We start from the raw sequence: 24,710 nt of genomic DNA on the forward strand, positions 1-24,710 counted from the left end.
CCTGTTTATTATTCACTTACTATAGCATAACCCATTATAACCTCTCATTTATGCAATGTCAGGCATGCAGAAAGCCATTGTCTGTATTGTCCATGCCAGAAATTTGTTGTTATGGATTATTTTTATTTTTTTCAAGGTCCATGGACAAGTAACTTGTGGCCAGTAAACTGCATGGGTAGTATTTCCCATTTTGTCTGAGCAATGTTTACACAAGTGCCACACATACTTAGCACCAAGTACTATATGGGTGCTTTGTGCATCTGGATAGTGTATGCTGAAATTTATCAATTGAGACTGAAACCAGCCACAGCTTTTATGTATTTAGGCTCGAATAAACAGTAACACAGAGTGAAAGTTTTTTAAAATTTAACAAATAATTTATTTCCCTGGAAAAATTTTGTAAAAATGAAAATAATATGAACTTATGGTTTTATAGAATCAAATCCAAAAAGGATCCAAAAATAGTCAGAGAATAAAATTTTAGTAGTCCTAATAACAAAATGTTCTAATAATTTCAAGTTTGAATCCTGATGGAAAATCCAATATGGATGATGATGACATATGCTGTAGTCAGTACTGTGCTTATCTACAGTTCCTTGTAGAAATACAAATAATGACACTCCAGTGTTGGAAATCCAAATTAAATTTGTAAGCATTGTCTTTCCAAAATTTCTGTGTGAGCACTCCTCAAAATATTTCCAGAAAAAAAATTAATCCTTTTGAAATCCAACTGATCTTAAGAAAATTATAACTCAAAATCTGGCTACAACAAAATAACTTGACAGTGTAAAAAGCCCAAAACTGAGAAATCTCTCTCTATGCATCTCTATTAAAACTAACAAATGCACAGTAATGGAAAAACCGGAATTACAAAATCGAAAGGGGGGGGGTCACGTGATCGTGTTTATGGCACGTACACCAAAATTGATACTGACAAAAACCAATCATTTTAAAATAAAAATAGAACTTGTTTATGAAAGTTCTACAAATTCTGAAACAAGGTCAGGATTTAGATCAACACCTAGTGTTTACAAAAAGAATGATTCAGGTCAACCAATTTTCTGGAAAAATATCATCTCCAGTGAATAAATTTACATTATAATAGCAGATAATAGAATAAAAAATTTAAAACTGACAAACAATTAAATTAAAATAAATATGATTTAAATCAGATATATGTAACAATAGCCAATGGAAGTGGACAGTACTAGTTTAGGTGATATCTTTAGACAGATCAAAAACAATTTAATTGACTGGAGGATAGGGCTTCATCGAGGGATCTGTTGTTATGAACCAATCCCTGAACTCCTTGAAACCATTATGTGCAAATATGATGATATTTTCCAGAAATGCATCTAGATGGACTGTTTTCTTATAAAGCTCAAGCCAAATAGTGAATAGCAGAGTGAAAAGTCAACAAAATGGGCTAACATTTAACTTGCCTATGACAGGGAATATGATATACCGGTAAAAAAAATAGGAGTTCAATGTTTCTTCTCTGTAGGAGTTTCCTTGACTTGAATTCAATGAAGATCAAACAATTTCATCTTGTAATGTATGTAAGAAATACCCCTCAACTGCAGATAAAACCAGTGGATTGTTTGCAGCAAAATAGGTCATTGCAAGGAAATACACTGTTAACACCGTAAAAAAGTGCAAAGAACAATTCTTGTCTGTTAAATTTTGATAACGAAAAGGACAAATTTGAGAAAAAATAAGCTGTAAGTGATTTAGACAGTTTGATGAATAAATACAATGTGAACCAAACTGAGAATTTTTTGGACTATGAGATGAATTTGGAATTGATCACATCAACTGAATTGCATGCATTGATATCATCAACAGTAATGAAAATGTCAAGAATAAAATATCCAGAGCAAAATTCATATCCATCCTTTCAGAATGCTGGTATTGATACAGCAGTTACAGACCATGAATGCATTCTTATTAATTTTGTAGACCCTGACCATAAACGTCCCAAAATAGGGCAATTTGAAATATCCAGTATATTTTATGTGTTACAGGTCAATGCAGCATGCATTTAAACAGTGCAGCTTGATAAAAGTAAACATTTCAAGAGTCCCGTCATTCACTATTCTTTTCAACTATGAAAATACAGACAAGTGGCTCTTTTATATGGACAAGTGAAATTTTTTAATATACTTGTTTGTGGGCAACTTGATTATGACAAAATTTCTGCACTCCTGCATATGACTCCAGGCTATGATAATTACAAAATTATAAAACCAAAACATCAACATATAGCAGAATTATCTTTTATCTTTGGCACAACACAGAGCTTTCATTTATACAGTGGTCCCCCTCATAAATGGACCCCCCAACACCAGCAGCCAAATACTGTTAATGGCCAGATTCCCTTGGCACCAATTTGTTTATGTTCAAAAATACCCCTAAAGAAAAGCCACCCCTCTAACATGACCAGCGGGCAACATAGTGCACAAATGTACCCCTCACAAGCGGACATATTTTATTTTAATGTGTGTCCAGAACCAATATTTAATTACAGTAAGGTTAAGTAATCTGATTATCTTTCCTGATGTCAGGTTTTTGTATTTGACAGAAGCGCTGACTAACGTACTTGTACCACTAAGGTTATTATTAAATTATTAATGCCATTGTTTGCAGGAAATGGGGTCAGCAATATTTTCATAGAACTTTGGCTTTCACACTGCAGATTGTTTTAATAAATTGACAATCAGGACCAGAAACAATTGTCAAGATCATAACATGGTCAGATACAAATTCTGTGGATTAACGAGCACACATGGAAATTAACCTTGAACAAAATGGAAATTAACCTTGAACAAAATATTGTACTGGACAAAGATGAAAAATCATGTGATAGTACATGTGTCATTTCCTTTAGAACAAGGCATTTCATTTATAAAAGATTCATCTACAAAATTTAATTGCAGTACTGTAAAATTAGCAGCATAGGAATAAAACATTGCAAAACTTTAAGATGTCATCATGTAAACAAAGAAATAATACTTTAGAACTCAAAGTGTAAATTATTCAACTTGACAACAATGGGGAGAGTTCACTTGCTGAAAAATTTTGTTGGGGGACTCAAATAAACAAGGTCATAAAAGATAAGGAGAATATTCTGTAGCAGAAGGAAATTGAAGCAAACGTAAAGAGAATTATTTTACATATGAAACAACATAAGTACCAAGATTTTATAAGGGTTTTGTAATGCGCATGCCATCAATACCCCACTCACATTTCATCTAAGTATAAGAACTATTAATTAATGTTACCTTGAAATAACTTGTTTTAAGACAAGAAGAACATTTTAATAATTAATGCTACTTTTAAATGAAGATATTAACTGCTTTAAGTTATATGTAGCTTTCCTGCTATATACACATATACATCTCACAAATATAGCCCCCCTCTGGAAAGGCCACCCATCTTATAAGGCCACTTTTTCAGTGTAGAAGGGGTGGCCATATAACAAGGGGACCACTGTACCATGTCACTGGCTATTTTAATTACATATGTACAATTTCTGAAACCATTTTTATAAAATCAACACATCAACAAATGGTAAAGTTTGCTTCTATCTTTTGCACAACAAAATTAATGCTTATGATATGGTATCACACTTCCTCATCAGAAATAAGGACATGCTGCCAGATGCTTGAGCTATAGGAATATGCCATTTCTGAATAATGAAACCAATCATAATTGTTGTCATAGGAATATGCCAAGTTTGAATAATGGAACCAGTCATAATCGTTGTCATAGGAATATGCCAAGTTTGAATAATGGAACCAATCACAATTGTTGTTGCATACCATACTGGCTTCTTAGTCCCATGTGGATAGGTTACATTTCCCTGACAGATTAGACACAAGATTAATGGATTAATACTTTTGGATTAAAAGCATGAACCATAAATGATGCAAACAATATATGGACAAGTTTGTGGTCATGGATGGCTGACTACTTCTAGAAAGCCAATGGACAACAAGATATTATTAATAAAAGAAAATTGCTTGATTATCTTTTATCTGCTGATCTTAAATAATTTAAATAAACTTGTGTTATCCTTTCCATTAGCTAGACAGATGGTGAGTTGCAAGTATTGTGTACAATTAGAACTAACCAACTCTCTCCCTCTCTCTCTCATGATGGAACTAATGGTCATATGGCATTTGGTCATAGGACATATCATCATAGGACCATCAGTCATTGTACAAAAGCTTTTATTATTACTATTACTGCTGTATTTAATTTAAAAACAAGTATCAGTTTCATTTGACTGGTTTTGTCTAAATCACTGTAAAATATAAAAAATTTGGATCACATATGAAAGGACTGAACTTTGTGGATATTTTAAAAATGAAAGTACATGGTATATATAGAGTTTCTATGTGTGGAAGAAAACTTATACTAAATGGTTACAAATACTTTAGACATGTTGTATGGCAGGAAAACCTAAAACGTAAAGCATCTGATGGTTTGGAGGTTGTTAAAAAAAGGCAATATTGCAAGAAAAGCTGTTGGTGAGATGAAGGAGTGCAATATTAAGATCAATATCTACAACATATTCTCATGGTACAACCAAAGCATTTTTCATTTAATTGACAGTTATGCTATCATAAGTTTCAAGAATACAGTAATGGCAAGAAGCACTTCTGCCATGTCCAAAAGATTTGGAATTTGACATTGCCACCCCAATTTGTGGACCTCATACTTCATGACAAAGAATTTGGTGATGACTGAATTCTACTTCTAGGATGTCAAGAACTGTTGGACACTTTGGCTAGAGCTCCAATGTGGTTGACTGATGGGGCATTCAAGGTTGCACCTGGTGTCTTCTTCCAACTTTACAGTATTCAATTTCAGTTTGTTACTGATGTCAACCCTGTGCTGTGTACTGCTTATTACTGAGAAAAACTGGATGAAACATACAAACATGTACTGGAAAAGGTGAAATGGTTACCATATTTCATGTAATTTTTCATACATGTAAACACAATTATTAATTTCAGTGTATGAATAATTATATGTAAAATAAATAATTATCATTTGGTGGTTCTGACTGTGTACAAAAAATAAATGGATCGTGCCTGAACAATTTCTACGGAACACATGCTACTCGACAACCTAACAGTACAAATGTACAAAGTAAAAATATATTTTCTGTCTCATTCTGCTCTCAATTCTAATTACAATAAAAATAAAAGTAATAAAAGTACTCAAAAAGATTTTTGTTGTTATGAGAGAGAGAGAGAGGGGGAGGACTATGTCTCAGTGTGAAAGCTCGTCTGCATTTAGAGCATATGAAGCTGTTATGTTGTGTAATGTTGACTTTAGTTTGAACATGAGAGGGGATAAGACAGTTTGGATATCGGGGGTTATTGATAAACAGCCTTTTACAGTACAGTCACACCAGTTTTAAGAGATAACCCCTCCTGCCACAAAAGCAAGGTTTTTACAGCAGGTAGTCTCTCAGCAAAGTTTTTACAGCAGGTAGTCTCTCAGAATTATTTAACAAATTAATTGGGCACTAAGAATCTGGTCAAAATTTCAATAAACATTCTGTTCACTCAAATTGAAATTTTTTATAATTATTTTTTGATAATTTGGTTGGCAAAGACAGTAGCTTTTGTACTTTGTTCATGTTACAGTACTGTGGATGTGTCACAATTATAAAACACTCACTCAAAAGACTCAGTAGCTTCCAGCTCGTGGAACTATTAAAATACAATGAAATTATCTCAGTTCCTTTAGAGTGGAAAACACTGTATTGGAGACTTCCATAAGTTTTAATTGTCAAATAATTACACAGGTAACCACTCAATATATTAAATCCATAATGTATTATCGAGTCAGGGTGACCGAGGTGCAGCTCATTATTATTCATGGAGGACAAGTGGACAGAAATTATAGGCAACTAATGAAATATGGAGAACAGAAATATGTGTAGTACTGTTCTGCATTCACAGGTCACATGCTTCTCTTTATGCAGAAAGTGTACAGCGTTTAATACAATTAAGCAGATGATAAGGTAGATTGACCTACAAATGGAGCCCAGCAGGTGACTGAATATAAATAAATTTCCAACATCTTTCAAGAGCTTCAAAATGAAAATGCCTCATTTCACTGGCAAAGTCAATTTTTGTTTCAGGCAAATTAAGCAAAACTTATTTTGGGACAAACCTGATGGGCAATTAACATAAAATATGTCTGCGGCCAGATCAAGATTTAGAAGGGAACCAGGTGTTAGGCTGTCCAGTTTGTTGACCTCTGAACAGGATAACTTAAAATCTCAATTTGAAGAAACATTTTCAAACATTGGTGGAGTTGCTACCTGATCTCACAGGACCCAGAGTGGCCGAGTGGTCTAAAGCTTTCTCCGTCATGGATCACTTGATATCTCACCTCTGCTTGTGTGGGTTCATGTCTCTTGGGCTCAGCCAATGTGGATATGTGAGAAAGCTTGCCGGTAGCTTCTCGTGGGTTGGTGGTTCTTACTGGGGTTTTCCCCGGGTTCTTCCTCCACCATTAATACTGGCATGTATAGCCTATCTTGTGCTGAAAAATGGCGTTAAACCCTATAACAACAACAATAACAACAACCTGATCTCTCAAGAGAGATAGTCTGCAAATGCAGTGGTTTTGTCAAGCCAGGTTTGAGTGCAGTTGTATAAGAAACAAATTTCTAAGAATGACAACTTGACCACATGGTTATGCACAATGCATTTTCCATAACACCTATTCTAGATATATCCAAATGCTGTACAAAAGTTCAAATTGAGATCTTTTCCAATAGTTACAGTCATTCCAAAGAAACAACATTAGCAACAACTTGTACATACCTATCACGCTGAGGCGTACCATACTCCTGGCCCGGCCAGCAAAGTTGTGGGCTTCACAGCAGTAGAGTCCAACATCATTAATACTTGAATTCTGAATTTCCAGGATTGCCATTCCAGATTTCTGAGAAGTAGTGGTCCTAATCCGTTCAGAATCCTGAATCTCCATACCATCTTTATACCTACGGGTTAGACATGGAAAATGTAAATAATTTTTCATTTTTGAAAATATATATACAGTGAACCCCTTCTTATATGGCCACCCTTTCTGCACCGGGAAAGTGGCAGTATAAAATGGGTGGCCTTTCCAGAGGGGGACTATATCTGTGAGACATATATGTAAATGTATACAGTAGGAGAGTTAAGTAATGTTATTAATTATCAAAATGTTCTTCTTGTCTTAAAAACAGAGTTATTTCAAGGTAATATAAATTAATATTTCTTATTCTTAGGAGTGAAATTTGAGTGGGGTATTATTGTCATGCACATTACAAAACCATTCAGAAACGTTATTTAAATCAAGGTACATACGTTGTTTCGTATTTAAATTAATTATCTTTCCATTTGCTCCATTTCCCACTGCTACAGAATATTCTCCTTATCTATTATGATCTTGTTTAGTTGAGTCTTCCCAACATACAATTTTCTGGCATGTGATCTCTCCCCATTGTCGTCTGGTCAAATAACTGTTATGTTTTTATTCTAAAGAATTATTTCTCCATTTACGTAATGACATGTAAAAGCTTTGTAACGATTTATTCCTATGTTGCTAATTGTATAGTACTACACTTTAATTTTGCAGATGAAACTTTTGTAAATGAAATGCTTTGTTTATAAAGGAAGTGAAATATGTAGCGTCGCATGATTGTTCAGTCTTTGTCCTGTACCCTGTTTTGCTCAAGTTAATTTATGTGTATGTGTTAATCCACAAAATCTGTACATGTATTTAGCCTGTGCTGACCATGTTATGATCTTGACAATTAAAAAACAAAGATCTGCTGAGTGAACCCCAAATCTCTATCAAAACATTCTTGACTCCATTTTCCTGTAAAAGTCAGCATTAATGACATAATAGTAACCTATGTGGTACATATACTTTAGCCAACAATTCTTTCAGTAACATATACCTGACATCCATAAACAGGCATCAGAAAGATAATTGGACTATGTACCTAACCATAATGAAATACTTGTTCTGGACACATAATAATTATAAAATGTGGCCACTTGTGAGGGGTAAATTTTACATTTGTGCACTAATATGTTAGCCGTTGGTCATGTTAGAGAAGTGGCCTTTCATGAGGGGTACTTTTGAATACAATCTCGTTGGTGCCAAGGAATTCTGGCCATATAGAGTGGGTGATCACTGGTCTGGGGGCCGTTCATGAGGGGGACCACTGTATGAACATTATCATTCCCAAAAACCCTGGAAATGTCTCTGGGTAAGGGTGTCCCAAGGACTTCCCCTAACTATATGTATTTAAAATGATGCTTACCTTCTATTCATGCATAGCATGAAATATGAATTAGTGGATAAGTAACTTAAATATACTGTCATGACCCCACAATTTTTGGATGCCAAAAAGCATGTCAAAAAATTTAGGGACCACAAAAATATTCCCAATAAAACTATTCAAAAACTTTGCATCGCGTTAAATCTCCCAATGCGGTTCTTTTTGGATTCTCTTGATATCTAACATACGTTTTCAATGAAGATACCATAAAAATCAATATGCTTCAAATCTATATCCATTGCTTTTAAGATCTTTTACGTCAATACTGTAATTATTGAAAAAGAAAGTACGTACTTGAAACTAGCAGTTGGCAGGACTGACAATGTGTCACTGTCAGAAGAGACTGAGTTCAGCTGTCAGAACACAATGCATGATTACGTCCCTGTGTATACATTTAAACTGTTTGAACTTGGGTCTAGTCAGTAGCTTGAGAAAAGACAGAAACTTGTAATGCCCTTTTAAAGAAAAAAATGGGGAAAAAAAATATTTCTTCCTGTGTTCAAATTTCCTCTGTACCATAACAGTCCTGTAAATGAATAAGGCCTAGTGTGAAATACACTGCCATTTTCATCCAGCCTGAACATACAGCCAATCAGTGTTGTGTAATTTTCACTTATGAAGGACTGAACAACATTAAGAGTTGTGATATGGTTTACATAAAATTGATTTCAAATGATTTTTAATATTTCACAAGAAGTTGGCCATAGCCTAAATGTCAATTCCAGCCCTGAGTTTTGGATAAATTGATCTTGTACAAATCCAGACAAGGCCAGCCTTAAAGTGATTGGACCAGTTAAGCCCAATCGGGTCCTGTGATCACACGTTAGTAATTTTTCAAAATATGTCTGTAGAGAGAAAGTAATTTGAAAGTGATGGAAGAAACTTTTAAGTCCAATATCATACCAAAATTGTTTAAACGTTTATTTCCAAATGCTATTCTCATGGGGGATGGGTAGGGCACATAAATCCAGGGGGCTCCACCAAAATGAGCCAAATCAGGTCCTGCATTTGCTAAGGCCACTACTGAATCAAAATATAGCCAGATACCAAGCAAAAGGAATCTTCTGACCAACTGTGCTTGAGAAACTGAATGCATTACTAAAATACAACACATTTCATCAGAGGTTAATCTAGGGTAGACAGATGAAAGGACATAAACACAGACACCAAAGTGATCACTGTGTCAAGGTCCTGCCAAAATGGTTTGACAATTAAATGGAAATAAGAATCAAATTAACAAGCAACAATTATAATTTCTTTTTTAATAACAAGTTCTGTGAACTTTGTCAAGGGAATCTATCATTTTCAAAACAGAAATTCTTACCATGCGACTTGCAAATAATACATGAAACATAATTTAAGATTGTAAATTTCAGGTATTTTTCCAATATATATATATATATATATATATAAAACTACAGCTGATGAATCTATAAACAGTGAACAGTCTTCTATAGGCAGTGGACATCACTGTGCTTTCACTTGGTTGCACTCTATTTAATTGTTGAGAGAAACTTGTAAATGTAAAAGAAGACAAAATCCCTATCAACCAGATGAGCATTCAAACATTGTTTTCTTCCTGCATATGACAAGTAGTGTGTCCCAAAAGTTTGGGTAAAAAATAAAACTAATGATGACCAATGTTTGAAAACTTGGGTGACCCAAACTTATTCTACAAAAATATAATAAAGACATCTGAAAACTTATGGTGGCTAAAGACTTATCGTAAAAACAGTTGGAGTACACTCTATTATACATGAAAATAGATTTTAAGAACTCACCACTTGAAGCCTGGAGCTGGATTGCCCTTGGCAACGCACTGAAATGTCGCACAAAAACCTTCCTTCACTGTTTGGCGTTTTAGAGGTGTCACAAATAATGGCTTTTGTACAACTGTATCTGTGATCTCAAGTACAGCTGATATTAAAGGAAAAAATAAGAGTCAGATATGTATATAGCTCAAATGAATTTTATAATATTATAAGGTATTTTTGTCATTTGCATTTACACATTCTGAAATTAGTTTTTCAAGTACAGTATATACAAATAAATACAGGTAAATATCATTAATTATAATAATCTAAAGTCTATTAAAAAAAAAAGTTCTTTGCAAAAATTTAAGGTACAACAAAAATCTTATTTCTTTTGATTGCTGAATGCGATTTATGAGAAATTAGAGATTATAAACGTTATAAATAATATGGTCCATGTCCTAAAGTAAATTTACTTTTAAAGATATGATGTATATACCAATGTCAAAAGCTATCATGTATATACCAATGTCAAAAGCTATCATGTATATACCAGTCAAAAGCCAACATGTATATACCATTGTCAAAAGCTATCATGTATATACCAATGTCAAAAGCTATCATGTATATACCATTGTCAAAAGCTATCATGTATATACCAATGTCAAAAGCTATCATGTATATACCATTGTCAAAAGCTATTATGCATATACCAATGTCAAAAGCTATTATGTATATACCAATGTCAAAAGCTATCATGTATATACCAATGTCAAAAGCTATCATGTATATACCAATGTCAAAAGCCAACACGTATATACCAATGTCAAAAGCTATCATGTATATACCAATGTCAAAAGCTATCATGTATATACCAATGTCAAAAGCTATCATGTATATACCAATGTCAAAAGCTATCATGTATATACCATTGTCAAAAGCTATCATGTATATACCAATGTCAAAAGCTATCATGTATATACCAATGTCAAAAGCTATCATGTATATACCAATGTCAAAAGCTATCATGTATATACCAATGTCAAAAGCTCTCATGTATATACCAATGTCAAAAGCAGCTTCTGTACCTTAAATTATATAAAAAATTACAATTTTCAAATGATTCTTCCTTGAGTTCAATACTTTAATGTTTTTAACTTTTTTAACCTTTTATTTTTTCGACATTTACCAGCTGTGTGTTGAACCATTAAAATATAAAACTGAAAATTACTGGGACAAAATAATTTTAATATTTCTGCATAAATCGGAACTTTTTTTCTTAATATCTGAATTGATACTTTTTTCACATTTTGTGCCAGTACTCTTAATTTTGTCAGGTGAAAAATTTAAATATTTAATTATATACTATAGATCTCCTATACTGAATGTGGCTTTGCAAACAATGCAAACAGGTTGAAGTCAGTGAGGACTATGCATTTGATTATACAACTGTTACATAAGTGTTCTCACACTGATCAAGTACTATAATTTCTGACATGCACAGAACATCCAGAGTTTTTCCCAATAGTAAAGCTTATATTGACTGACTGGGCTATACCAGGAACAATACACTAGCAACTTGGACTAAATGCTTAAAATCAAATTATTTTGTGTAATTTAGAATGCATCAGACAATTTCTTCATGCGTTTTAGTTGATTTGTTTGCATAAATAAGCAGCTATCAGTTTTACTGTAAAGACAGCAAATAAATTCTCAAAGCAGTAACAGACCACTATTATAGCAAGGAATCATATTTAGCAAGATACAGAAATTCCTTGCCATATCTGTATGCATATTAATGATATCTTCAAAAGTAGCAGGATAAATAGTTTTTATAGCAGTTGTAAAAACTATATGGCATACAATGGCTATTTCATCATCATTAAAAGAAAAATCAACAGTGTGAAGAGATGCCACAGATCTAACTGCATCTTGCATATGAGGTATACAAGTAATTTGATAAAAGTTAATAGGATCCAATTTTTTGTTTTCATTGGAGCCTGGATAAGGAGAGTGTGTGACAGAGCTGCACTGCAGTCTTTGCAGTTCTGCTTTCAAGCATTAGGCTATTAACTTTTAATAGCTACAGTTTAACCAGTTGCAAATGAAAACCAGCACTTTGATGAAGTTTAACCCATTTTGGATTGTTTCTCCATCATGCAAGAGTTACATCCCTTTAATTACTTAATGAAGCTTCTGATTTACAAGTCACAAGTTAGCCCCAGACCTAAAAGAAACAAATTAACCCAGTAAGACTTCAACAAATGATTTATGTAGACATTATATGTAGTAATATTTTCTCTAAATTAAAAAAACTAAACACGAGTTTTTATTTCAAGTTTAGTAGAAGAAAATTTTTTAATGCATATTAATGTAAAAGGAAAATAATGAAAGGGAGACAGTTTTGACATTGAAAGTATTTGGTATTAAACATACGTTCCACTTGCAGGTAACAAGATGAGAAGACAGTTCCTTGTCCATTCTTTACTTGACATGTGAAGTATCCTGTGTCCTCCAGGCAGGAGCATGGGATTTCCAGACCTATCACTCCACCCAAACTCTGAAACATACGTTAGACATTTCATTACAAGGTACTGGTTTGATTGGTTGGTCAGTTGATTGGTTGGTTGATTGGTGGGTTAGTTTGCTTTAATGGCAAATACATTACTGGTTATATTATGCCTAGAAAATGGAAGCTAAGTGCCTTTCCCAAGGACAGAACAAGACAGCTGACCTGGGCTGACCTGGGCAGTACTGAACCCACAAAGCTAGGACTACAATTCTGGCACTGTACAACCCCTGCTACCACATGTGTGCAGTTTAACAGTATTGAAAAAGATTACTTCTTTTAACAGTGTGAAGTTTACAATGTTTGAAGAAGAAACTACTACTTGTATGACTCCCCCCCCCCCGGAAAAATCTGCATGTTTTGCTACTGGAACATATCATTTTAACCCTTCACATAAACCGACCTTCCAAGAATCACCTCCTAAACCATGACCCAGTGAGCAGAAGTCAAAATATATTTACTATACACACTTGCTTATAAGTCATGTCCAACTACAAACAACAGAATCTGATCTGCCATTACATAATGCACTATGTCAGGGTCTATGTTGCAGTTTTTCCTGTTAATCCTAATAATCCTGTGCATTATGCCACAGCAGATCTTGGACTATGATACATGGGTCCAACTTATTAGTGAGTGCACATGGTATGCATCATCCTATAATGACCATACAAACAAAATATGATCAAAAAATATTTTCAAGTATTAACATGAGCCAAGAATATTGCCCCTCATGCACATGGATAAACACATGAACCAAGTTCACTGAATTCTGACCGTGGGTGGGATTTGTATGATTTTCAAACAATTGGCTACTTGTCTTGCAGGACAAGTTACTTGTCCTGTAACAGTCCACTTAACCTACACTATAAGTAATACTCAGTCTGCCTGAAATGCCATTTGAAAAAATGACTTGTCCTTCCTCAAAAGGAAAAGAGGACAAGTAAAATTTTCCAGCCCTGGTTTATGTTTTTTAGAAGACACACGGATGAATGGACTGACAGATGGATGGGTGTAGGGTATTACAATATCTATATTGTTAAACCATGAGGATAACAACATTAGACATAATACATTTTTAGACACAATATTTTTTTAAATTTTGGAGATAAATTATTAATGGTTGAACTGTAACTTTGTAACAGCTAGCAAATATGGTACAAAAGAGATGCAAGCAAATTTCCCTGCAGACTTTTTTAAACAATTACTTTGATTAAAAACTGCAACCTAAATTCAAAAACAATTTATGACAGATGAGTTACATGATGTCACTTACCTTCAAATAATGCCTGCCACAATCAAATATTTCTTTCCCATCTTTATACCAATTTGTTTGAAAGGGAGGTAATCCTGACACGAAAAGGTTCAGATGCACAGACATTCCTTCTACTGCACATTTGTTCCTTAAATGAATCAAAACTCCAAGGGTCGGATCCTCCTTCCACTTAACACAGAATTTCATAATGTCCATATCCTCCCAAAGACGATCATCGAATACATTACCATTATCGATGAACTTCTTGTCCAGCTTCTTTTCACGTATATATTCCAAAATGGATACCTCAGTCTCAGGAACTGTGGGCTTAGCAGGTGTTTCTGAAGCATTTAAGAACACAGTCATTCAATTTTTAAAAATATTTTTAAGAAAATCATGTGATAACAAAAGTGGTTGGTTCTCAGCTGAAATTCACATACATATATGAGCTAAATATATTGTCCTGAGAAAATTTTAATTAATTTATATATTTATTCGTTTGATTGTAAATTTTACAAGTAAATCACTGAGGAAATCCATATTATGCAGGCTTTCGTCATAAAGAATCTAAGCAGTGACTTCAACACAGTTTGATTATTAACATCATTGATTATAATAATTTTATCTGACATCCATGATCTTTGTTACTAGCAGTAATGAAAGAAATCGCTTTGTAAGAATTATTCTATATTTTGAAAATTTGGGTGAATTAAACTCAAACTTACTTTTGAACCTAAAATTAGATGCTAATGAAATTCAGCAAAGAAAAGAATGGACATAAAGTTAAAAAAATTCTGAAAGTAACATAATTTTATCATAGTGGATAACTTTGAAGAATAGGCCAGTGTAATCAAATGTACTATTGGTATGTTGCCATTACTTGCAGTATGGGTTCAATTTCTCTTGGAATGAATTGTAACTCTTTAACTTGTTATATGATATATATATATATACATAAATTTATTAATAAATAAACAGTTTTAGTAACATTTATATTATGTATAATGCACACTTATTAGAGGTATAGAAAATAAATCAATAGAAAAGAGAAAGTAAAGAAGAAAATAAAGAAATAACATTAATAAACAAAAATAAAATTAGATAAATACATAAAATATATATACTAATATAATTTGTTCTGCTATTAAGTAGGGTATTAGAACTCAATTTATATAATAAAAATATGTATAACAAATATGGTGTTCATAACGTTTGCTATGAAGTATTTTATAAATAATTAATTATATTGTACAGAAAATTAATTTACAACTGCAATTTCATTTTTAAATAGTTAGTAAACTTATTTTTATATTATTAGATTCTACTTTTACCAATTACATTTTTTTTTTTTTTGCGAAGTAGAATAATCATATCTAATTGTACACAAGGGACAAAATTCAGAAAAAAAAAACAAAAAAAAAAAAACAATTTTTCACTTAATGTCATATAGAGTTTTTGAATTTAGACCTTTTGGATATACCGTATTAAGACGGTGAATCCAATAGGTTTCCTTTAGTAGACGTTCCATTTCAGGATCAGTTTTAACAATACGTAGGAAGGAGAAATCTTGCAATGAATGGGAATTTTTGTTAAAATGTGCGGCAACATGAGATGAAAATGATTGATCGATATAATTTTTTATATCTGATCTGTGTTGGTTCATACGTTTAGATATTTGTTGACTGGTTTGTCCAACATATTGGATGCCACATTTTTTGCATGTTATCAAATAAATAACATTTGATGTTGCACAATTAATATCACAACGCATATTAAAAGTTTCTTTCGTATTATTACTATTGAAAGAAGCATTTTCATTAATAAATGAACAGTGTGAACATCTAGGTCTATTACATTTAGTTGATGATCCTATTTTATATGAAATGTTTTTCTAATTTAGAATTAGTTAGGAAATCTTTAAGATTTTTAGTTCTTTTATATGCAAGTGTAGGTTTGCTTTCGTGTAGCGATTTAACACTTGCTTTACATGATAAGTTTAATAAATCCCAATATTTATTGATAATCTTATCTATATTAGGCAAACTTGGATTATATTCAATAACAAAAGGAACGATATCTTCATTTTTACTTTTGATTTTATATTGTAAAGCTATATATGCACACACACACAGAATTAATTAAACTTTGTTACAAAACTTAATTTCTGTACTGTACTATTTTTATAAACAATGATTCAAAATGATATTTAATGAGTAAACCTAGAAGCAAAATTATCCAAAATTGATTTAGAATACCTTGAACATACAGCTTGGCATCAGTAGTGGCATATCCAGCCGAGTTCTCTGCTCGACATTTGTATATTCCTGCATCCTCTTCGCGAATGTTGAAAATCTCCAGCAGCTGACTCTGACCAAGACAGGTAATCTTGTTCCTGGCACTGTTGCTTACCAATTTATCATCCTTATACCTGCAGAATAAAACATAACAAATTAACTTTTTGGTTTTATGCAGTCAGATGAACAATCTTCTACTTGCCACATTGTTATCATAACGGTCAACTGTCATGGAGTTGCAAAGCAGTAATCACCATGAAAAAAGAAAACATAAGCAAGAAAATTGTGTTAACCTATTCAAACATCATGGTATTAGAGTTATATGCCTTGGATAATTGGTACCATATTTGCCGACCTATAAGTCGACATTTTTTTACCAGAAAATCTTAGCTTCATCTTATACTCCGAATCAACTTGTATATGGATTATGTCATCCAAATTGCTTTATCATATTTTTTGTATGGAAAATAATTCTCTAAGAGTACGAAAACTAATGTGTAAAAAATATTTCATTTTGGGGAAGAGATCATGTATGAACAAATATAGGATCCCACAGTGAGTATTTTAAATAATTACATGATCATCAGTATTAAAAATTAACATAGATCAGATGTAATTGCACTAAAGCAGCATGCACCAGTAATGTACGTTGTTTGTAATATACGTTGTTTAAATTTAATTACATATACATGTATGTGTGTTAGAATTTACAAGTTAGAAAATGAATGACCATGACAAAGACATGTTCCCTCACAATTTTCTTCTTGCACCTAATGATTGAAAAATCTGTATGCCCCATTGAAAGAGAGAGAGAGATAGACAGACAGACAGATGTCTTCACGATTGTAATTCCGTATTGTTCACTTACCTGATGACTGATTTTATTTGTGTACAAGTGCAGTACCATATTCCATTATCAATTAATACCACTAGTTAAGCAATTCCTTCCAATGTTTGTTTCCACTTTCATTATTCAAAGAATCACATGGTTTTGTAGTGGTATTTACATGCTAATTAAATATGGTATGGCTGTATTCAGTTATTCCAAGATAACACCTGTTTGAGGTCAAGATTTGGCAGATCAGATTAGATCAGCGAGGCTACCAATAGGGAAATGAGGCTACCCATAGGTATTATGAATACTGTACCATATAGTTAGAGGATATGCCAGGTGGTTACTAATGTAAATTTCTCAGCCAGTGATATTTTTGAACTTAGGGAAGGACACCAATTTAAAGTACATCTAGCATGAGCAAAGATCAAAATCATTTGCCATCTAAGTACAGGAAGAGGACATGCACTTTAAACAAAATCTTAATTGTTGGGAATGGAGCGGTCATTTTACTTGCAAAGAAAATTTGACAGCATGCAAAATAATCATTCTTGGGTTTTAACCTAATAGAGACTATATGGATATAACTAATGTCAATATTTAAACCCTGAAGGAGTATGGTATGTATTTTCATAGTTTACATTTACTGTTTCATTTTTTCTCTCTTTAACAAAAGCTTCAGCAACATGAGGGCAATATATTTTAAAAAAGAACAAAAAAATCCACAAAGAGCTGAACTTCCCCTCTCTCTCTCTCTCTCTCTTTTATATATTGGACCATATTTTAAGCAATGTGCAAAAAGAAAAATGTGATGTAATACATATGCATCCTTCTCTCTGTATCTCTCTTCCCCATCACCCCCAAACCCTCCCTGGAAAATGCATTTTAGTATTAATGATGTAATTTCCCTATTCCTGGTAATCTCAAATAGCATACAGTGATACTTGTAATTTTCATAAAACTGGAAGTTATTATAATTTAATTCCACACAGTATCGTGAGTTTTACCCTATCTGTAACTCAATAAATGTTCAGGTCAGTGTAATTATATGTAGCTAAAAGTACATAATACATTGAAAATACTTCTTGTGAACTTTTAGTTAAATTTGATGATCCTGACGGGAAAGGTTACTGAGTTACAGGTAGGATAAAGTTCACGATGCTGTGTGGAATGAAGTGAAAAACCCAATCCAAAGTGTTGATCTGGCCTCGTCTTATACTCAGCATCGACTTATATAAGGAGAAAATATGGAAAGTTTTCCAAATTTGCTGATTCGACTTATACTCCGCATCAACTTATAGGCCTGCAAATACGGGGATATTCATATGCAATTTTTTATTTTTGTAATTCAGAGAGAATGACCCATAAACCAGTGGAAAATGTTATGTATGAATGCCTTTATACCAGGCTTGGGCAACTTCCTCCACATTGTGAGATGGTTAAGTGATTTTTAAAGCCACAACCAATGATGTAAATTAATGCATAAAACTTCATCAAGATCCGTATCTGCAGGCCATATTTTGCTAACACCTGCCCATTATTGTTAATCATGCCTGTGGATGAAGTATAATAAAGACACAAACTCCGTCTTGGAACCAGTCTTCCACATTCAAATAAGTGGCTCTAAATGTTTCAGTCTGTCACGTTCACCCCGACCCAGAGTAACCCCAGTTTTAAACATGTATAATCAAGGTAATTCTGACAAGCCATTGTTTGATTTAAACATTGCCGCAGGCTAGCACTAATCCCTTATGTAAGATTGCCGTGGCTAGAAGTGGAGAGCCAGACCTAGCAGCTGCGAGGCCGCCAGATAGTCAATTATCACCTAGATGTGGAAACGTTTGTCCAGATCAAAAGAAGTTGCCCGAAGAAGTGGGAGTGTCTTAACTTCTTTTCCCTGCAGACAGACAGCCAGGTTGAACTGGCCGCTAAGACGATTGGACAGGGTCACAGCGCCATCCAATCAGAATCGAGATAGGGGAGAGACCCTGATTTGGCTAGAATGATATCTCCACGTCTTCTGGCAAGAATTAGTTCGCTAGAGAGACTGCCCAGAGCAGGATAGCGTAACTCCGAACAGCCATTCGTTATTGGCGGGAATATCTTAGAACAGGAAATTCTAAGTACAGACAGCTTCAAATAAGGTCAGTGAGCTAGTTGTTCGGTCTTTGCAGGATGCGACTGCATTTTTAATTATAGGTCGTATGTATACTTTATTATTACTAGAATCATAGTACAAAGAATTACTTTGTGGTGTTAATATGTTTGCATATTTTGAAGAAATGAGTTGATATTTGTAAAGAATTATATAGCTTGCTAGCTGTCGTAAAAGTTAATATTGTAATTCGCTATGTGGGTATTTTATAGTAGACTAGCACATGTGTTCATGTGATTATAGATTTTGCCATTGTTGAATATTTGTGTACGCTTGTGGGAGTGTAATGTACAGACATGCATCTGATTGTTGTCATATTGTAGTACAATGAGATTAAATATATATGTGTATATACTGATGTGATGCAATGTATTGATGTCTGTATGACAATTCGCTGATACCGTGTTATTACGCCATTGTTTACCCTGCAAGAAGCGTGTGGGAATTTTGATGTGTATGCATGCATGACAGAAACCGTAATAGCCTTATCTGATGATTAATTGTTGATCTAGTGTGAGGTGAGATTCAATAAAGCATATGTTAACACCTTGTGGTTTTTCACAGGAAACTTTGAGGGACAGACCAGTTACAGTTTGGTCCCGTAGTCTCAGATAGAGAGATGGAGGAAAAGAGAAGAAAGGAGAGAAGTCAGGGGAAGTTGAAGCCTAGGAGGAAAAGGGGAGAGAAGGGAGGAAGAGGAACTTGGGAGCGAAATTGGAGGAGGAGATATTCAAGAGGGAAACAGAGTCAAAGGAGGTGTTGGAGGAACAGAAGGAAGGAAGGAATTAGCGGGAAAGAAAGAGATGAGTAGACGCAAGGACAGGGGGAAAATCAAACTCACACTGTAAATCACGGGATGAATTAGGCTGTCACTTGGTCGAGGGAAAGACGGGTGATTGAGAGTTTATAGTTTTAAATTATCAAATTTATTAAATTGTTATTAATTGAATTTCATCTTCGTGTTCTCTATAATTTAACCGTTGGCATTGCTGACTGGGGGCTCAGAGCTGTAAATCTACCTCGTCACTAATTTAACTTTCTAACCCCACGAGCCCGGGTGGAACTTTCATCATAATTTAATTAATATATATTGGAAGAACCCCACCCCAATGCGTGCAACCATCACACAGTCATTCTAAATTTGAATTTGTTTTACAAAACAAAATCTACTAATAACTGTCTGAACCTTTCTAGTTGAATACTTCAACATTCTGCATTGTTTATGCAATAAAAAAAATGTTACTGACCATAAAAATCTTACCATATATATTTGGTTTTCAGTTTCAACCAAGATCTGGAATGATTTGGTGCATTACATCACAGCAACATAAGTAGGTAATTTAGTACCAAGTAAAGTGGAGTATAGTACACAGCTAAATGATGTACCATGGAATCTAGTCCTACAATGAGGCTAGTGGAGTATAGTACACAGCCAAATGATGCACCATGGTATCTAGTCCTACAATGAGGCAAGTGGAGTATAGTACACAGCTAAATGATGCACCATGGTATCTAGTCCTACAATGAGGCTAGTGGAGTATAGTACACAGCCAAATGATGTACCATGGTATCTAGTCCTACAATGAGGCAAGTGGAGTATAGTACACAGCCAAATGATGCACCATGGTATCTAGTCCTACAATGAGGCAAGTGGAGTATAGTACACAGCCAAATGATGCACCATGGTATCTAGTCCTACAAAGTAAGATGTTGACCCTGGTATTGATAATGGAGGCTCAAAGTCTTAATATCATAGAGTCCCAGGTTTTGAAATATATTCCATTCATAGTGATACTTTACATTTCATTAGAAACATTAGTTATTTTAGTAATGAATGTGTATGAAATGTCAATGACGTAATCCTTGATACTTTTCTTAGCATGCTTACAACCAGATGACCCCTTGTCAGTAAGTTTGAGTGCCATGTCACTTGTTTTGACAAGCATCAAATGAATCTACCGCTGTTACATTGTGATACATCTGCAATATATATATATATATATATATATATATATATATATATATATATATATATATATGCACAAATTATGACAAAGACCTGCCTCTAAATATCAGTAACAAGAGCCCCACATCAAATGTTATAATGCATTAAACCATTCTAAACATTGTTACAGATACAATAATCCAATAATCCAACGTGAGTCATGTTGCTTTAACATCCTTGGTAGTAGCTGATGTATGGGAAATTATAATTTGCCCTGTCAGAATAGTTAGTTTTTTAATTAAAACTCAAGAATTTGTCAGACAAGTTCTTTTCACGTACAGTACATGTATCTTTGTTTCAGTTCACAATTGATAATGATATGATTTATACATTTTTCTGTCCATTATGAATCATGGTTGACCAATGAAAACAAATGGTGTGGTCAAGACATCGCTGACAGATGTGTTCCCACAAGAACTGGGAGTTTATGATAATTCATCAAAAAAAGCAATGTTAAAACAAGGGACTATACATTGTATTATTACAACATAATCCAACTAGCCTGGTCTGATGATAGATTAAAGCGATTGATATGCAACCAGTTGTACCAATGTAACCCTTGCCACCAGTACTAACCTCATTTTCTTTTACAGTTACCCATTATAAACTTAACACTAAAATGAGTAAAGATTATAACAATAATATGTTGCAGTTTCACACCTCGATTTCTTAAAGGTGTTCTCCTCTAGTACTTTATGTGGCATTTTGATAAAGTTTTCTTTTCGACACATCTTTTTGAGTCAGTCCTGTCATCTCTGAGAAGTTAAGTGACAGAATTGTTCATTTTGTCAAGCTTTACCAACAAAATTTTCTAACAACTGTCTGAACCTTTCTAATGGAATACTATTATAGGGCAAAATTTCGTCATTTAAGGTGGTAAGGTATTTAGATAAGTTTTAGAAGAGAAGATACATTTGTATATAATTTGTTACATTCTCTTAATAAATTTAATAATTGTACGTCTACATTAGTGGGGCACATCCTTATTTACTGTTGAATTTTGGGGCTGTGATTCCATTTAAATATGGAATTATCAGCAGCCACTCAAGGGCAATGATATTAGGTTACAGTACAGGCTAAGGTAATTGAAACAAAGAAGGCATTATAGTGGTAGGATTGTGTTTGTAGATTTACTATAAATCAATGATAGCAAGTCAAATGTTTAGTTTAATGACCAACTGAAAATCTCTTAGCATAAAGTGCTTAAAATGGAATTAGGTAATTGCAGTTGGAATTAATTAGCTCATAAGCATAAATTTTACAAGTAATTTCCAACTTAATATAATATTTGTGGAAATTCTAATAAACAAAGGAGTGTGTGTGGAGAGTGGATATATGGCTATGTTTGTGGAGAGTGGATATATGGCTATGTGTGCAGAGAGTGGATATATGGCTGTGTGTGTGGAGAGTGGATGTATGGCTATGTGTGTGGAGAGTGAATATATGGCTATATTTGTGGAGAGTGGATATATGGTTGTGTGTGTGGAGAGTGGATATATGGCTGTGTGTGGGAGTGTGAATATATGGCTATAATTTGGTTACAGAGGATAAATTATGTGCACTTCAGTATGCAGACTGGGTTTAGATAAAGGTAAATGACCTGCAGCTAACACAATCAGACCATAAGTTTAATTCTTAAGAAAAGGTCTTCCAAGAAAGCTTTTTCTGATTTTTTATAAGCTAGGGTCATAGTGCAGGGAGTCAGTATGTTGAACTGGAAGTATTAGGGTTAAATTAAATGCGGAATAGAAAAACCCTCTCTCTTGTGACTAATTCCCCTAAGTACAGTTACATCAGATTAGGCACCGCAACAATACTTCAACATTCTGCATTACAGTCGCCCCAAGTAATTTGTTTTCGAGACAGAAGCTTTAAAGTTACATCATCAAACTACATGGAAGAAGGCAGCTGACATTTCAACGAGTATGTATTTACATTTTTTTAAATAAATATTACTAACATACATTCAAAATGAGTACTTGAACTGTCTCAGCAGATCCCACCAACTTTCACATAATGCATGCTGTTGTAAATTATTTATCAGGCAGATAATGTTGAAACAGCTGATTGATCATAATCAAGTTGGGTTAAGACTTATAAAGGTTCCTTTTTTATCGAAGAAAATAAATTATGATTTTCTGACAATTTCAATTATAAAATATGAAAAACTTAATGTCCATCATACAAAATATGCAACTGTCATGTGAATTAAGGTAGTAATCCTGCGATTGTTACACATGCAGTGTGAATACCCTGTGCATATGTACACACAGCCATAGGAATAGCTTTAATAATAATAATAATGAGAACTTTGTATAGCGCCTAATGTTTAGAAGCTCTAAGCGCTTTACAACATTGGACAATACATAAGGATATGATTACAAAAAACAAACACCATGAAATTAGGAAACAGAAAACATGCTGAAAATATTTAAGTTTATTCTTGCAATTGAAATAGGTGAGTTTTAATAGTGCTCTTGAATGAGATGATTGTGTCTTCGTGTCTAAGTTCAGTGGGCAATTCATTCCACGTTACTGGGTCCTGGTATGCAAAAGAACGTTGTCCATAATGACTTCATTTTCGTAGTGGGAATGATGAGAATACAAGTGTCAGAAGAGGAGCGTAAGTACCTAGCGAATGTGTACACATGGGTGAGGTCAGATAGGTATGTTGGACTGGAGCCCATCAGTGAATCGTAGTACAGAGAATAAATTTTGTGTTTGATTCTGGATCGAATGGATAGCCAGTGTGGGATACAGAGTGGGTGTGTGTGCTCTGATTGTGGTACTTTAAGGATGATCCTTGCAGCTGTGTTTTGAATTTAAGTAAACAATATAGATAAATCAAACCCTCACCTGTGATGTTGATTTTATATAGTCCATCAGTATCAACAATGATTGGGGGGGTATGATTTATCAGACTAAAGGTTGCAGTACAAATAATCATTCCAGATGAGATATACATATTATGTTTGCTGTTAGTTCTACATTGTAAGATGCCTTCCACAATATTCATGTTTCTCTATTTTGTATTTAATTTTGATGCCAATTTGATAATCATAAATACCATATTACATTGCTTTCCATAAAAATTACTGCCGAAAATTACCCCATGATCCATGATAAACAAGTTAGAAAAAATAATTTGTGAAGCTCAGCATGAAGCAAATTATGATTCAGTTAACATATCCAGGTACATTATTAATACAAAATAGTCATTGTATTCAATGTTTCTTATACAGAGGTATGAAATGAGGCATTCAAGTATGGAAACCAGTTGCAAATTTTCGACTGTAACCTATTGTAGTGTTTGCCGTTTTATGTTACACAATAACTGTAATAAAGCAATATAAGAAAGAAATGTGTTGCTATTGTTATAAACTCTTAAAGCATTTTACCAGCATTTGAATCAATTTGACATCAAAATATGCAAAAATGGTAGTTTCAAGTGACTATATTGAACTATGGCCCGATTCCAGTCTAGTAA

General features: G+C 33.7%; 1 protein-coding gene across 4 annotated transcripts in view; it reads right to left on the reverse strand.

The window, feature by feature from the left end:
* The window catches only part of LOC149788057 (muscle M-line assembly protein unc-89-like), an 80,792-nt gene that overhangs the window by 44,095 nt on the left and 11,987 nt on the right, over positions 1-24,710 (reverse strand). For all 4 annotated transcript variants that reach the window (XM_089974336.1, XM_089974335.1, XM_089974340.1 and 1 more), the window contains exons 4-8: positions 16,193-16,365; positions 13,959-14,278; positions 12,550-12,673; positions 10,144-10,279; positions 6,852-7,030 (exon numbers count right to left, since the gene is read on the reverse strand). In XM_089974336.1, the coding sequence (XP_089830462.1) occupies positions 6,852-7,030; positions 10,144-10,279; positions 12,550-12,673; positions 13,959-14,278; positions 16,193-16,365 (932 nt within the window). The remainder of the gene's footprint in view (positions 1-6,851; positions 7,031-10,143; positions 10,280-12,549; positions 12,674-13,958; positions 14,279-16,192; positions 16,366-24,710) is intronic.

Source organism: Sinohyriopsis cumingii, chromosome 11 (genome assembly GCF_028554795.1).
Source record: "Sinohyriopsis cumingii isolate HCF-2022 chromosome 11, ASM2855479v2, whole genome shotgun sequence".
Lineage (NCBI taxonomy): Eukaryota > Metazoa > Mollusca > Bivalvia > Unionida > Unionidae > Sinohyriopsis > Sinohyriopsis cumingii.